At 45.8% G+C, this 15,578-nt stretch overlaps 1 protein-coding gene and 1 pseudogene across 1 annotated transcript; both read right to left on the reverse strand.

Annotated features, from left to right (window-relative positions):
- Positions 1 to 5,178: 5,178 nt before the first annotated feature.
- On the reverse strand, positions 5,179 to 7,604 carry LOC142574067 (uncharacterized). The gene is made up of 3 exons (XM_075683237.1): positions 7,519 to 7,604; positions 6,147 to 6,729; positions 5,179 to 5,229 (listed from the first exon to the last, which is right to left on the reverse strand). Coding segments are annotated over exons 1-3 (660 nt in total). The 5' UTR covers positions 7,594 to 7,604; the 3' UTR covers positions 5,179 to 5,227.
- A 1,515-nt stretch (positions 7,605 to 9,119) lies between these two features.
- On the reverse strand, positions 9,120 to 9,298 carry LOC142576815 (U2 spliceosomal RNA; annotated as a pseudogene).
- Between the last annotated feature and the right edge of the window lie 6,280 nt (positions 9,299 to 15,578).

The raw sequence follows: 15,578 nt of genomic DNA on the forward strand, positions 1-15,578 counted from the left end.
TGTGGTGATGGCGGTCTTAGGAATGTCTTCTGCAGCGACCGGTAGTTGATGATAGGCGAACGAGATCGATCTCAGAAATGATCGTGGCAACGTACAAAACTACCATGAAGTCCCGAATGTTCAGGAGAGGGCAGTTATCAGGAACTGTAGTGCTGTTCAGCACCCGGTAGTCGCTGCATGGACGCCATTGTCCAGTCTTCTTAGGCACCACGTGAAATGGTGATGCCCATTTCCTGGAGAATGGGCGGATGATGTCAAGTTGCAGCATGTGTTCGAACTCCACGCGAGTTATCTTGAGGTTCTCTTGTGACAAATGCTGGGGTCAGAAATAGACTGGTGCACCAGAGGTGACGATGTAATGGCACACGTCATGTTGAACCAGTTGTGTCTAGTTCGGCAAGCGCGTCAAAGTGAGAAACTCGCGTAGCAGCTCGGCAAAAGGTTCGTCAAACATGGCAGGAATACGCGCGATCGGCGATGTGTTTGTTGCTGGGACGCCGGGAATATATAGCTGGGTAACTGAGAAGATGAGACGGCGTCATTGAATGACGACCTTTTAAGAAGCATCAACATTGTCGACAAAATTCTTTTGATCTAAGAACGTGAAGGAACTGCGCGGCTACTGGAGTCTATTCACGTAAAACAGCAAGTTCCTTCTTATATTACCCGTCGACTCGCCCGGCTCTAGGACGCGCTGACAAAAAATCTTGGCCTAAAATGCAGCTCACCAGCGGTTCCGGACCAGTCATTTTTTATGGACTCCGTTAAGACGCGCTTGTACATCCAAAAACCTCGGCCAGGTGGCGCTTATGCGTCTATCAATAAGCACTACCATTCTCAACAAAATTATTTTGACCCACTAACGTGAATTAACTGCGTTAATAGTGGGGTATATTCAAGTAAAACACCGAGTTCCTTCCCAATGTGACTTGTTTGCTCTCTCCACTGTACGACTTGCTAACGTAAGAGCGTCGCCTCATATGGAACTCATATCAGCGGGAGGTATTTCAGAAGTTGAAAAAGGCCTTGCGTGACGCCAAAATGTTTACCCACTTCGATCTGTCCCTGCCTTAGAGACTCGCGTGCGATGCGTTACCGAACAGAGTCGGAACCGTTCTTTGCCATCCCGCTGGCAATGTTGACATACCAAATGGCTTTCATTCTCGAAAACAATGTAAAACGGAAAGGAATTATATTCAGAAGCTGAAGTCGAAGCATAGGCACTAATGTCCGGAGTATCAATCTTTCGGAACTACCTACTGGGAATAACCTTCACCTTGACCTCTGATCGCACGCCGCTTATTGGGCTGTTTTGCATAATCGTCCAACGCCTTTTACATTTGCGGTAAGAATTCAGCATCGGTCCTCTATTCTGACAGCATACCAGTACAAAATAGAGTACAAACCTGGCTCGAACACGTTGAGTGCAGACACACTGAGTCGGTTTCCTCTAGAGACCACCGAGGCTACGTACGAGGGGATCCATGAGTGCGCATGCTCCCGGCAGCAGCTGGATGAGTCGTCTTACATCGCAAGGAGACAAATGGTTGAACGAGAAAGATCTGATGCTCAGAACTGTGAAGTGTTACGCACGTTGTGTATGAGTAAAAAGCGAAACCCGATCAGAGTTGTAATTCCTGAAGCTACTCGCAGCGACATGCTACAACTGTTGCATGAGACGCCCCAGTGAATGTCTGCAATGAAAACATCGACCCGCAGGGTGGCGTGGTACCGCGTAATCGATGAAACAGTCGAAAAAAAATTTTAGGAAATGCGCCACATACATACAAGCAAACGCAATGCCGCCGTCAAAAACCTCTGTAATCTGGGCTCTAATGCACGAAAACCGGCCGCATATACATCTATTGTGTCCCAGTCCTCTGAACAATGCCACGGTTCAAGTGGCCGAAGATTCACATTAAAAGTAAATCGAAGCAGTTCCAGTATCACGTGTCACGGCTCGGTCAACGATTACATCGTTGCGCAGGATTTTCAACGGGATCCACCATACCAAGAACAATTCTCAAAGAGCAATTTATGAACGCATTTAAAGAACATTGCAGGCCCGATAGGCAGCCCAAGCAGAAGGGGCAAAATTACTTAAAACATATCTAGGCAACGCGTACACCGTATTATTATATAGCAAGAACACATACCTAGCAACAAACAGCAGTAATAATTTAAAAGCACAAAAATTAAAAATAAGGAGCCACAAACCGTACAAATATTAGCAAATACCAACATGAAGTGTAGAGCAGTGAAGTGTAAAAATGAACACAATGATATGTAAAGTTGTTTACGCAATTTAAACAGGACCAAATTGCCAAAAGCATGTCGCACACACAGACGCAAAAAAAATAATTCTCCGAAGCAGTTACTGCAGCTTAGAGTACATTGGACAAACGAGTATAAGAAAAGTAATAAGTCTAGGTATACATTCACAATACATTAATTTCAGTGATGCCTTCCATGTGATACCGGACGTTCGCTGGACGAGTGGTCATTAATGGAAATGGGCTGGATGCGGGTAATGAGGTAAGCAACCAGCCAATTCACTAAGTAGGTTGGAAGATTATTTGATTTCAGTTAATAATAAGTTTCTATGTGAAACAAAATCGAAAGCTTTCCTAAACTCTAAAAATATTCGATCGTTAGATCCTATGAAATAATAGGTCCTATCAAGAAAAGTGGCTAATTTGTGACTACCTGTTTTTAATTGTGTTCCAGTAAAGAAGCCATTTAGAAACCGTGTTAGAAAGAAGTCAGTATGCTGTTGTCACCTTTAAAGATATACATATCATTAGTTACGATATGTTCAAGTAGTTTACAACATGATGAAGTTAGTGATATAGGACGATAACTTGTTACTAGTGTGGCGTCACCCTTTTTCAGTACTGGCACAACACGTACCAAGAGCCAATATCAAGGCAGGCTAGCTGAAGACAAGGACAGTTTCGCGTTGCAAACATCACCAATGATTTTCGAAATACTCCGTATCAGCCCTTATGCAAAGGGCTTGCTGAATGAGCCATGCGGGCACATAAAGCTACTATAAGAAGGTTCCGTAAGATAATGTGCTTGAGCTGTTCGAGAAATTGCTTTTGAGCAACCTTAGAAAATTCCAGGAAGGTGGAAGGGTGCTGTCTCAGTGTCTGCGGTGATGTTAGATCCGGTCGAGATTAGACACTTTCCTTCCTCTTCTTTTTCTTCTTCTTCATCATCATCATCATCATAATCATCACCAGCCTGGTTACGCCCACTGCAGGGCAAAGGCCTCTCCCATACTTCTCCAACAACCCCGGTCCTGTACTAATTGTGGCCATGTCGTCCCTGAAAACTTCTTAATCTCATCCGCCCACCTAACTTTCTGACGCCCCCTGCTACGCTTCCTTTCCCTTGGAATCCAGTCCGTAACCCTTAATGACCATCGGTTATCTTCCCACCTCATTGCATGTCCTGCCCATGCCCATTCCTTTTTCTTGATTTCAACTACGATGTCATTAACTCGCGTTTGTTCCCTCACCCAATCTGCTCTTTTCTCACCACTTAACGTTACACCCATCATTCTTCTTTCCATAGCTCGTTGCGTCGTCCTCAATTTAAGTAGAACCCTTTTCGTAAGCCTCCAGGTTTCTCCCTGTAGGTCAGTAGTGGTAAGACACAGCTATTATACACTTTTCTCTTGAGGGATGATGGCAACCTGCTGTTCATGATCTGAGAATGCCTGCCCAACACACCCCAGCCCATTCTTATTCTTCTGATTATTTCCTTCTCATGATCCGGTTCAGCCGTCACTACCTGCCCTAAGTAGACGTATTCCCTTACCACTCCCAGTGCCTCGCTACCTATTGTAACTTGCTTTTCTCTTCTGAGACTGTTAAACATTAATTTAATTTTCTGCAGATTAATTTTTAGACCCACCCTTCGGCTTTGCCTCTCTAGGTCAGTGACCATGCATTGCAGTTGGTCCCCTGAGTTACTAAGTAAGGCAATATCATCAGCGAATCACAAGTTACTAAGGCATTCTCCAGCAGCTTTTATCCCCAATTCTTCCCAATCCAGGTCTCTGAACACCTCCGGCAAACACGCTGTGAATAGCATTGGAGAGATCGTATCTCCCTGCCTGACGCCTTTCTTTATCGGCATTTTGTTGCGTTCTTTATGGAGGACTATGGTGGCTTTGGAGCCGCTATAGATATCTTTCAGTATTTTCACATACCGCTCGTCTACACCCTGATTTTGTAATGCCTCCATGACTGCTGAGGTTTCGACAGAATCAAACGCTTTCTCGTAATCAATGAAAACTATATATAAGGGTTAGTTATATTCCGCAGATTTCTCTATCACCTGATTGATAGTGTAAATATGGTCTATTGTTGAGTAGCCTTTACGGAATCCTGCATGGTACTTTGCTTCACAGAAGTCTAAGGTGTTCCTGATTCTATTTGCGATTACCTTAGTAAATACCTTTGTAGGCAACGGAGAGTAAGTCTTTCGCGTCCCCTTTCTTATGAATTAGGATTATGTTAGCGTTTTTCCAAGATTCCGGTACGCTCAAGGTCATGAGGCATTGCGTATACAGGGTGGCCAGTTTCTCTAGAACAATCTGCCCACCATACTTCAACAAATCTGCTGTTACCTGATCCTCCCCAGCTGCCTTCCCCCTTTGCATAACTCCCAAGGCTTTCTTTACCTCTTCCGGCGTTACCTGTGGGATTTCGAATTCGTCTAGACTATTCTCTCTTCCATTATCGTCGTGGGTGCCACTGGTACTGTATAAATCTCTATAGAACTTCTCAGCTGCTTGAACTATCTCATCCATATTAGTAATGATATTGCTGGATTTCTCTCTTAACACATACATCTGATTCTTGCCAATTCCTAGTTTCTTCTTCACTGCTTTTAGGCGTCCTCCGTTCCTGAGAGCATGTTCAATTCTATCCATATTGTACTTCCTTATGTCAGCATTCTTACGCTTAGTGATTAACTTCGAAAGTTCTGCTTGTTCTATTCTAACTGTAGGGTTACAGGCTTTCATACATACATTCACCATACATACTAAGGATTGTTGCTCCGCTGTGTGCCGCAGTTATTCCAAACGGCAATAATTTCTATATATATATTTTCTTGCTTCTTCGAGATATGCGTAAAGCTAGTAAAACACTTAGACCGGTATGCGTAAAAATAAATAACTTTATTTCTTGAGAAGGAGGAGGATGAACGTCATTTCTGAAACAAAAAAGGAAAATGAACCATTAGAATCAAGAAGGCGCTGAGGTCCCTTCCATACTTCACTGCAACTGTATTTTGTCAAACAGGCATGCAACAAGAGGTTCGTGCGTATTTCAAATTGCGAGTAAGTGTAGCTCTCATGGGAAAAAGCTAAAGCGTTTATAAATGTTAATGAGATCTTTGATACAAGTACATTTTATTCCGGCTAGCAATTACGGCGAATGGATCACCATGCCACGCGCTGCAATATGTTCGAGCATCCCGGATAGTGAGCACCGTAGATATCGCTCGTGACGTTGACATGACTACGAATGAAATGAAAGATCGTTGCCCATACAAAAGGAAAGAAAATATCTGTCAGCGTTGCCATTGATATCGTTAAAGACAACAGAAATCTCCTCTCGACTCAACGTAACACATTGAAGATCAGCCGTGAAATACTTCTTTTTTCCTATAGATGAGCCGTTCAGCATCCTGGTACAAGTGCAGTTCCTAAAGAAGGCTGTTCTCAATTTCCGCTTGAGTTCTTTGTCAGCGACTTACTTGTGTCTGTGAAATACTTTGTGAAAGTGTGCAAAGGCAACCAACTAGGTCCCTACATTGCGTATTGGAACAGTTCGAGAAGTGTTCAATAGTAATAAATCAGCCTTCACATTAACAATAAGTTATTCTTCCTTAGTGCGGAACGCTGTAGCGGCATTGACAGTTACCACTCTATCTCTGCCTATGTAAAGTCCGTCGTACTCTACCCTAACGCCGTCATGGTGTCGTATTCACAATGATTATCGGCGCACGTATTTCTCAATGTGTGCTTTCTTATGCGAAAATAATTGCTCAGCAGCTGTCCCAAGTGTGAGAGCGCGTTGCCGGCTATGTTTTTGCCCTAACCTTTGAAGTTTATAAAGCGAACTTACACTTCTTGCGGAGGAGAGCGCCATAATGGAAGGGAGTGCCCAGACCATAGCCGTAGTTGAGGCCGTAGCCGAGAAGGCCGTGACCATAACCGTAGTGACCAGCACCGTAGCCAAGGGTGCCAACGCCATAGCCGTAGTAAGCTGGGGCAGCGTGGTAGGCCGCGAAGGCAGGGGCAGCATGGGCCACAGTAGCGACAGCTGGGGCGTGATGGATGGCGGTGGTAGCAAGAGCTGGGGCAGCGTGGACGGCAGTGACAGCTGGGGCTGCGTGGTAGGTCGCAACAGCTGGGGCAGCGTGGTAGGTGGCAACAGCTGGTGCAGCGATAGCGGTAGCCACTGGAGCAGCGGCATAGGTGGCAACTGGACTGGCATGGGCTACGGTGGCGACTGGAGCGGCGGCGAAGGTAGCGACTGGAGCAGCGTGGGCGACGGTGGCGACGGGGGCAGCGTGGGCAACGGTGGCCACAGCTGGGGCAGCAGCCAGGCCGAGGCCGTAACCGCTTTGCGCGACGCCAAAGCCAGCGTGTCCGACGAAACCAGCAAAGGCGCTGGTGGCCAATGCTAGGACGATGCAAGCGCGAATCTGGAGACCAACGGGAGAGAAATATGAGAACCGAAAGGCAATACGGTAAATGTTTGCTGCTACCAATAAGTAATACGAGGATTTTAGCATTTTTTTAGTCCTTGCTGCAGACAATCCTAAACTTCTGGATGTCATTTTTGAAACCACTGCTGACAACTTTCATTCGCCGTGAGACGTGATACCACGTCGATGTGATCAGGAGCGAGGAAAGAAACTTTAGAGTGCGTGGTGTGTGTTTTCTCGCGAACTCACTGCTGCCTTGGAGAAAACGCCGTTTTTTCTTTCGTGATTTGGTTGGCCTAATCAGTCTTTATATCATTTATAGCGTGCAGTCTAAATCCCTATGCGGCTTGCAGACGATATCGATTAGCATTGCCGTTGCTGTAAAGTTCCTTGCACAATAAAATGCTTATTAAAGATAATCGTGGTTTATTACGTTCGATTACGGCCTCGGTGAAATGCGGCGTCTAAACCTGTATACTTTATAAGAAAGTCGGAAGTTATAGCAGCTTTTTACTTATTAAAACCTTGCCTAGTATTCCGTTTCATATTCGAAACGTGTTCCCTATACGAAGAGTGTGGTCGTTGTGGCTGGATACATTCCGAGAAAACGCGCTCTAAAAAGTTGTACAAAGGCACTGAAGAAGGTAGTCAAATACGCCGTCCTTCTTTGGATAAGTTATTGACACACACGGTGTTGGCGCACTTCGTTGTGTCCTGCGCACTCGTTGAATACATTAAAATTAAAGGTCCGTAAAGCCTCGCTATACTGAAAGAAATCTGTCTTACCATGGTTGTTCCGAAGCTGCTGCTGAAAGAACTGCTACTCGAGTGCGATCTTTCATCGCATTTTATACAAAGCATAGGGTGTGGCGAGATCTCCTCACGAGGGCTGAAAAAGAAAGAGAGATCAATTTGTATGCTATATAGATGCGTCCACATAAGAAGTGCAATGTTTCACTGCGTTTTATACAAAAGGTTGGGAGTGGGGACATCTTCTCATGAGGGCCTAAAGGAAAAGAGAGACCAATTTGTATGCGCTATGGATGCGCCCACATGAGACATGCATGCCTAGTAAAGAGAGCTAACTATCCTCCATATTTAAGGATGGACATTGCTTTATGATGTCTCGCACCCGATGTGAATTTAAAAAAGAAAGTGTGTAGGAACGAAGATGATATATGCTGCACATCCCGTCGTAGGAAAGGTGTGTATACGAAGGATTGGTTAAGCTTGCTGAAAATCACGTACCTCTACTTAAAACTGGTTCAATAAAACGTTTTGTTAGTTGCTTATCGCTTTTAATGTACGACAAGGGAACTGCCTGCTGGAATAAATTAACCGAAAACTTAATGTACGAGGGAAAAATTTAACGTACCGGTTCCGCTAGCTGTTCATGCATCTTAGCAGACACCTCCACCCTCATTAAGAAATATATAAGATCGTTATCATAGCGCGCGGGAGAGAACTACATCGTGGCAAATTCATTTCAAGCGCTCTGAATAACCGGAATGGAAAGGACACAGCTTGTGCCCTGTGAAAGAGGGGATTTCGTAACCTTGGATAAAACTACTTGCATGAATGTAACCTTTGATTAAAGCGTATGTGTTATTTGTCATTCTTTTATTATAAATGCCCACACCTTCTTCTAGGCTTGCTCGTTTACCGCAGTTAAAGAGGCAATGAACAACATTTGGTTTCTGATTAGCACGTTTTACCAAGCTTCTTAACAGCAGAAATAAAAACTTAAAATTTTATGCAGGATTTCTTCATAGCTGTCGCAAATTCACGATACAAGAGGGATCTCATGCGTATGCAAAATACTGCTGTGGTAAAGGCAATATTCCTATCAACAGGTGAACAATAATAAACGTAGGAGCAGTGTTAACGATAAGCAAACCATATATCTAGTTGTTTACAAAGATGGCGCTACGAAGTTCCGAGGATAGCACTGAGCGTGTGGGAAACCACAGATTTAAAAAAGTACACGGCGCACTATTCATAAACTGAGACTCGGGACAGCTCATTTTTTTACCTTTTGCCATGTTTGCCAGTCCGATGCCTTCAATATGCACATGAGCTATAGAATCACATTAGGGCTAACGTGTCCGAAGGAATGGGTTTGTGAGCTGTACAGCATCGTCAGCGAGGTCTCTGATGTCGACCGCAGGAGCTAGTAGTAGTGATGTTAGTCATACGCCAAACACAGTTCAATATCGCTTTGAGATGAAAAGTGCAGCTGTGTGTTTCACACACAGGCCATTGAGGCCATGCAGCAGCATGGCCTGAATTGTGGGTGAATATTGTTTTCACAGCGGATGTGTATATGGCTATGTTCTGATGAAAAATGTGTCCGTGGGCAAGAGTCTGGTACATTTAGAATTTTTACCGATATGTTCGCAGATCCCGAAGGCAGTGCAATATCGGCTCGACCTGCGGCTGAAGCGAAGCAGGCTTTCAGCACTCCGCCAACTTGCAAAACTAAGTTTAATATCTTAGGTATAAATGCAACCCGTATCAGATAATAAGCTGATCAGAACAGACACCACACTATCACCCTCGTCGCTATGGTTAAGTTCTCATCGCCCTCTCTTTGTTGGCCTTCCAGGCGCTTGTATATCTCCTTTCCTTTCCTTCCCCTCTCCCGTTGCGGGGTCCTGTAAGCATGCTTCCCGTCGGGACAGCGAGGCGGGAGAAAATGCGAACCGTCCATGTGTTCCCGATCCCGCAAACTTAGGAACGTTTCACCGGAGCAGCGGCCAAGTTTCAGGGGGAGTTAGGGGGGAACCAGGTTTTTATGGGCTATGTTGTGTTTGACCGCTTAAAGTTTTCGAGTGATCTCACAGCCATTACTGCAGTGCGGGATGTCGACCAACGCATGATAGCTTTGCCTACGGTGAAGCAGTGTGTGCCGTCTGAGTGCGGTTAGGTGCCCGCATTTTGCAACCATACATGGATATGTATATACGCGCAGAACCTCATCAGCTTCAGAGGATTAATATTGTGGAGGTGCAGTTAGTCACACTACGTCTTCCATTTATGTGCATACGGTGTTTGACGCACGACAGTGGGTAGTTCGACATTCAGGCCTAGATAACTTCGCTGGTCAACCATCTTACATTGTGGAATAGAGCTCAATGTTTTGTGACATGTTGTAGTGTAACGGCGCAACCACAAAGAAGAGACCAACAGAACAGATCACAGGCACTAAGAACATTAATGAAAGTCATTTAACCACACTGTATTTACTATTTACAATGATCCGACGCATCAGTCACAATCGACGTGGAAGAGGGGATGTTTATCATGATTGTGTCGTTAGGTAAGCACCAAATAGCGATTTGGCATGTGGGCAAAAGACTCGTTTAGCGTGTGGCACCGAGCTGGCGCGTAGACCGGTGGAGCCTCGGCGTTCCGCAGGAAAGCACGCCGACTCGACCGATGCCTTAAGGTAACATCTTTTAGAGAATTGGAGAAAGTATGCGAAGCATTTTTTTTAAACTTGAACCCTAGCCCGTGCCGGTGTGCGCCACTGGCACCTGCCTCGTGCATACGCGAGCATCTGCGTAATTCTGACTCAACGCCAATGCTGCTTCTGCTGTGCCACAGAGAGCCCCCCCCCCCCCCTGTCTCCGGCCACCACTGAAAGGAGGAAAGTTTAACGAACGATGGAAAGTCCGCGTGACGCAGCGTTTCTTGGGTGGCGCGTAGGAGGCGGCGTCTAGGGACGAAGAATGGTTGCGTCAGGAACTGGTGGTGTCGACGGCGACGGTGCGTCAATGTAGGCGGGTTTGAGACGCCCCAAGGCATTTGTGTCTGGCCGGCCGTTGACATTCACGATAAAAGTCGCCGGACTGCGCTATAGAACAGAATATGTTGCGGAGTGCTGTGGCTGCAAAGGCTCCCGCTCGGCACAGTTACACACGAGAACGTGGGTGCCAGAGGTGAGTGCCACAGAAACCTACGCAGACCTTGCTTCTGGTGAACGCGGAGGCACTGGACGTATCTGGCTGAAGAAAGCTTGTAGTTCGACAACCTAATCGGCAGGTGATGGCATAGGTGTTTTAGTTGTGGCGGCAAAGAAATCTCATGGAAGGCATCGGTAAGTTGCGCAGACTAGCTCAGCACAGGAGCAACAGATGTCGCTCTTGAGTGCAGCTCTGATGCCAAGTAGGACGAGGGACAAATGTAGAACCCACTTCTGCTGCGATTCATACGCCGTAAGGCAGAACTTGTGAGGCAGGAGAAAACGTTCACCAAGTCCATTTGACTGCGGGTGGTAAGCATTCTTGCGCATACGTATCGTTTGCAGAAGTTTGAGTAGCTCGTTAAAAAGTACCGAGTCGAATTGCAGACCTTGATCGACGACATTTGTGGATGGGCCGCCGAACCTTGTAATCCATGTAGATACGAAAGCTGCTGTAACAGTGGGCGCTGAAGTGTCAGATATGGGTCAAGCTTCTGGCCATAGTGTATTGCGGTCGGTGCATATAAGTATGTAGGAGTAAGCTTTCGAAGGTTAACACTGATTCCTGGAGCCTTGACACGACAAACAGCAGCAAACTGAGTAGCTAACTAGAGGTTTAGGTGAAGCCAGACGAAACGACACGAAAGATGCATCTGTGCCGCGCGTTTTCCAGGATGCGACAAGTGGTGCAAGCTTTTGAACAGAGATCTGCGAAGGCAATCCGCAATTTATGGTCGAGGTGTGCTTGTAGAGGTGTCAGAGACGATGTACGTACTGTCGAGAGTCATAGCGACATCCTCCATTTTCAGGGAGTTGACGAATTGCGGAGGGTATGACGTCCGGAGTCATCACGCTGTTGACGGACAAGTAAGTCGCCATCGATTACGAAAGGTTCTAACGTAGAGGTGGGAACGGCATTCAACTCAGAACGCAACTAAGAACGTCGGATTGAAGGTTATCGGTGCCCTTAATAAGATGGAACGTTGTTGTAAACTCCGAGAAGTAGGAAAGGTGTCCACTATCGCGGTGCGAGTGACAGGATGACGAATGGTTCATTGCATGCACAAGGGGCTTGAGGGCTGTGAAGAGAGTAAATGCACGGTCTTCAAGGAAATCCCGAAAATATCTGATAGCCAAGTTAACGGCGAGTAATTCACGTCCGAACATGCTGTAGCGGGACTGCGCAGGTTTCTGTTTCTTGAAGAAAAACGAGAGTACTTGCATGCAGTATTGATGAATTGTTTCGGAACGGTGCCACCAGCGGCATTTGAAGTGCCTACCATGATGGCAGTGGGCGCAGTTGGCTTTGGGCGTCTGAGCAGCGTTGCATCGGCGATGGCAGACTTGACTCTTGTGAAAGCGTCGGTGGCCTCTTCAGCCCACTGAAGCACTTGCTTACTCCTGTTTCCGTGCAGAGCGTCTTGCAGAGCCACAAGTCTTGCGCAATGGGGAATGAATCGGCAGTAGAAATTAAAGAAGCTTGTTGAGTGTTGTCGGTTGTAGAAAGTATTCGATAACGCGAATCTTGGAAGGAAGTGGTTGTATGCCGTTAGCGTCGACAATATGCCGGAGGAACTCGAGCTCCAGTCGATGTAATTTGTTCTTGGCGGCGTTGATGACAATTCATTTACCGGCAAGACGTGAAAACAACAATTGCTAGTGTTGTAGACGTTCTTCTGCGGCAGAAGATGTGACGGGAAGGTCTACAATGTACGCAAAAACGAAAGGCAATCCACGAATGACCGAGTCGATAGAAAGCTGAAAGGATTGACCAGCGTTCCAGGCTGAAAGGCATGCGGAGAAATTCAAAAGACCGAACGGTGTGGTGATGGCGGTCTTAGGAATGTCTTCTGCAGCGACCGGTAGTTGATGATAGGCGCGAACGAGATCGATCTCAGAAAAGACCGTGGCAACGTACAAAACTACCATGAAGTCCTGAATGTTCAGGAGAGGGCAGCGATCAGGAACTGTAGTGCTGTTCAGCACCCCGTAGTCGTTGCATGGGCGCCAGTGTCCAGTCTTCTTATGAATCACGTGAAATGGTGATGCCCATTTCCTGGAGAATGGGCGGATGATGTCAAGTTGCAGCATGTGTTCGAACTGCACGCGAGTTATCTTGAGGTTCTCTTGTGACAGATGCTGGGGTCGGAATAGACTGGTGCGTCAGAGGTGACGATGTAATGGCACACGTCATGTTGAACCAGTTGTGTCCAGTTCGGCAAGCGCGTCAAAGTGAGAAACTCGCGTAGCAGCTCGGCAAAAGGTTCGTCCAACATGGCAGGAATACGCGCGATCGGCGATGTGTTTGTTGCTGGGACGCCGGGAATAGATGGCTGGGTAACGGAGAAGATGAGACGGCGTCATTGAATGACGACCTTTTAAGAAGCACCACCATTGTCGACAAAATTCTTTTGATCTAAGAACGTGAAGGAACTGCGCGGCTACTGGAGTCTATTCACGTAAAACAGCAAGTTCCTTCTTATATTACCCGTCGACTCGCCCGGCTCTAGGAAGCGCTGACAAAAAAATCTTGGCCTAAAATGCAGCTCACCAGCAGTTCCAGACCAGTCATTTTTTTATGGACTCCGTTAAGACGCGCTTGTACATCTAAAAACCTCGGCCAGGTGGCGCTTATGCGTCTATCAATAAGCACCACCATTCTCAACAAAATTATTTTGACCCACTAACGTGAATTAACTGCGTTAATAGTGGGGTCTATTTAAGTAAAACACCGAGTTCCTTCCCAATGTGACTTGTTTGCTCTCTCCACTGTACGCCTTGCGAACGTAAGAGCGTCGCCTCAAATGGAACTCATAACAGCGGGAGGTATTTCAGAAGTTGAAAAAGGCCTTGCGTGACGCCAAAATGTTTACCCACTTCGATCTGTCCCTGCCTTAGAGATTCGCGTGCGATGCGTTACCGAACAGAGTCGGAACCGTTCTTTGCCATCCCGCTGGCAATGTTGACATACCAAATGGCTTTCGTTCTCGAAAACAATGTAAAACGGAAAGGAATTATATTCAGAAGCTGAAGTCGAAGCATTGGCACTAATGTTCGGAGTATCACTGTTTCGGAACTACCTACTGGGAATAACCTTCACCTTGACCTCTGATCACACGCCGCTGATTCGGCTATTTTGCAAAATCGTCCAGCGCCCTTTACATTTGCGGTAAGAATTCAACGTCGGTCCTCTATTCTGACAGCATACCAGTACAAAATAGAGTACAAACCTGGCTCAAACACGTTGAGTGCAGACACACTGCGTCGGTTTCCTCTAGAGACCACCGAGGTTACGTACGAGGGGATCCATGAGTGCGCATGCTCCCGGCAGCAGCTGGATGAGTTGTCTTACATCGCAAGGAGACAAATGGTTGACCGAGAAAGATCTGATGCTGAGAACTGTGAAGTGCTACGCACTTTGTGTATGAATAAAAAGCGAAACCCGATCAGAGTTGTAATTCCTGCAGCTACTCGCAGTGACATGCTACAACTGTTGCACGAGACGCACCAGTGAATGTCTGCAATGAAAACATCGACCCGCAGGGTGGCGTGGTACCGCGCAATCGATGAAACAGTCGCAAAAAAATTTTAGGAAATGCGACACATACGTACAAGCAAACGCAATGCCACCGTCCAAAACCTCTGTAATCTGGGCTCTAATGCACGTAAACCGGTCCCATATACATCTAGGGTGTCCCAGTCAACTGAACAATGCCACGGTTCAAGTGGCCGAAGATTCACATTAAAAGTGAATCGAAGCAGCTCCAGTATCACGTGTCACGGCTCAGTCAACGATTACATCGTTGCGGAGGATTTTCAAGGGGATCCACCATACCAAGAACAATTGTCAATGAGCAATTTATGAACGTGTTTCAAGAACAGTGCAGGCCCGATAGGCAGCCCAATCAGAAGGGGCAAAATTACTTAAAAGATATCTAGGCAACGCGTACACCGTATTGTTATGTAGCAAGAACACATACCTAGCAACAAAGAGCAGTAATAATTTAAAAGCACAAAAATTAAAAATAAGGAGCCACAAACTGTACAAATATTAGCAAATACCAACATGAAGTGTAGAGCAGTGAAGTGTACAAATGAACACAATGATATGTAAAGTTGTTTACGCAATTTAAACAGGACCAAATTGCCAAAAGCGCGTCGCACACTTAGATGAAAAAAAAAAGAATTTTCCGAAGCAGTTACTGCAGCTTACAGTACATTGGACAAAGGAGTATAAGAAAACTAATAAGTCTAGGTATAAATTCACATTACATTAATGCCAGTGGTGCCTTGCAGATGATACCGGACGTTAGCTGGATGAGTGGTCATTAATGGAAATGGACTGGATGCGGGTAATGAGATAAGCAACCAGCCAATTCACTAGGCAGGTTGGAAGATTATTTGATGTCAGTGAATAATAAGTTTCTATGTGACACAAAATCGAAAGCTTTCCTAAAATCTAAAAATATTCGATCGTTAGATCCTACGGAATAATAGGTCCTATCAAGAAAAGTGGCTAATTCGTGACTACCTGTTTTTAATTGTGTTCCAGTAAAGAAGCCATTTAGAAACCGTGTTAGCAAGAAGTCAGTATGCTGTTATCAGCTTTAAAGATATACATTTAATTAGTTACGATATGTTCAAGTAGTTTACAACATGATGAAGTTAGTGATATAGGACGATAACTCGTTACTAGTGTGGCGTCACCCTTTTTCAGTACTGGCACAACACGTACCAAGAGCCAATATCTAGGCACGCTAGCTGAAGACAAGGACAGTTTCGTGTTGCAAACATCACCAATGATTTTCGAAATACTCCGTATCAGCCCTTATGCAAAGGGCTTGCTCAATGAGCCACGCGGGCACATAAAGCTACATTAAGA

Source organism: Dermacentor variabilis, chromosome 3 (assembly GCF_050947875.1).
Source record: "Dermacentor variabilis isolate Ectoservices chromosome 3, ASM5094787v1, whole genome shotgun sequence".
Classification (NCBI taxonomy): Eukaryota; Metazoa; Arthropoda; class Arachnida; order Ixodida; family Ixodidae; genus Dermacentor; species Dermacentor variabilis.

What these genes read in the sequence shown, in the direction of transcription:
- LOC142574067 (XM_075683237.1), bottom strand. Translation starts at nt 7,593, where the DNA reads ATGCTTTGTATAAAATGCGATGAAAGATCGCACTCGAGTAGCAGTTCT. An exon ending in GCAGCTTCGGAACAACCATG is followed by an intron (nt 6,730 to 7,518) that starts GTAAGACAGATT and finishes GTTGGTCTCCAG; the next exon opens with ATTCGCGCTTGCATCGTCCT.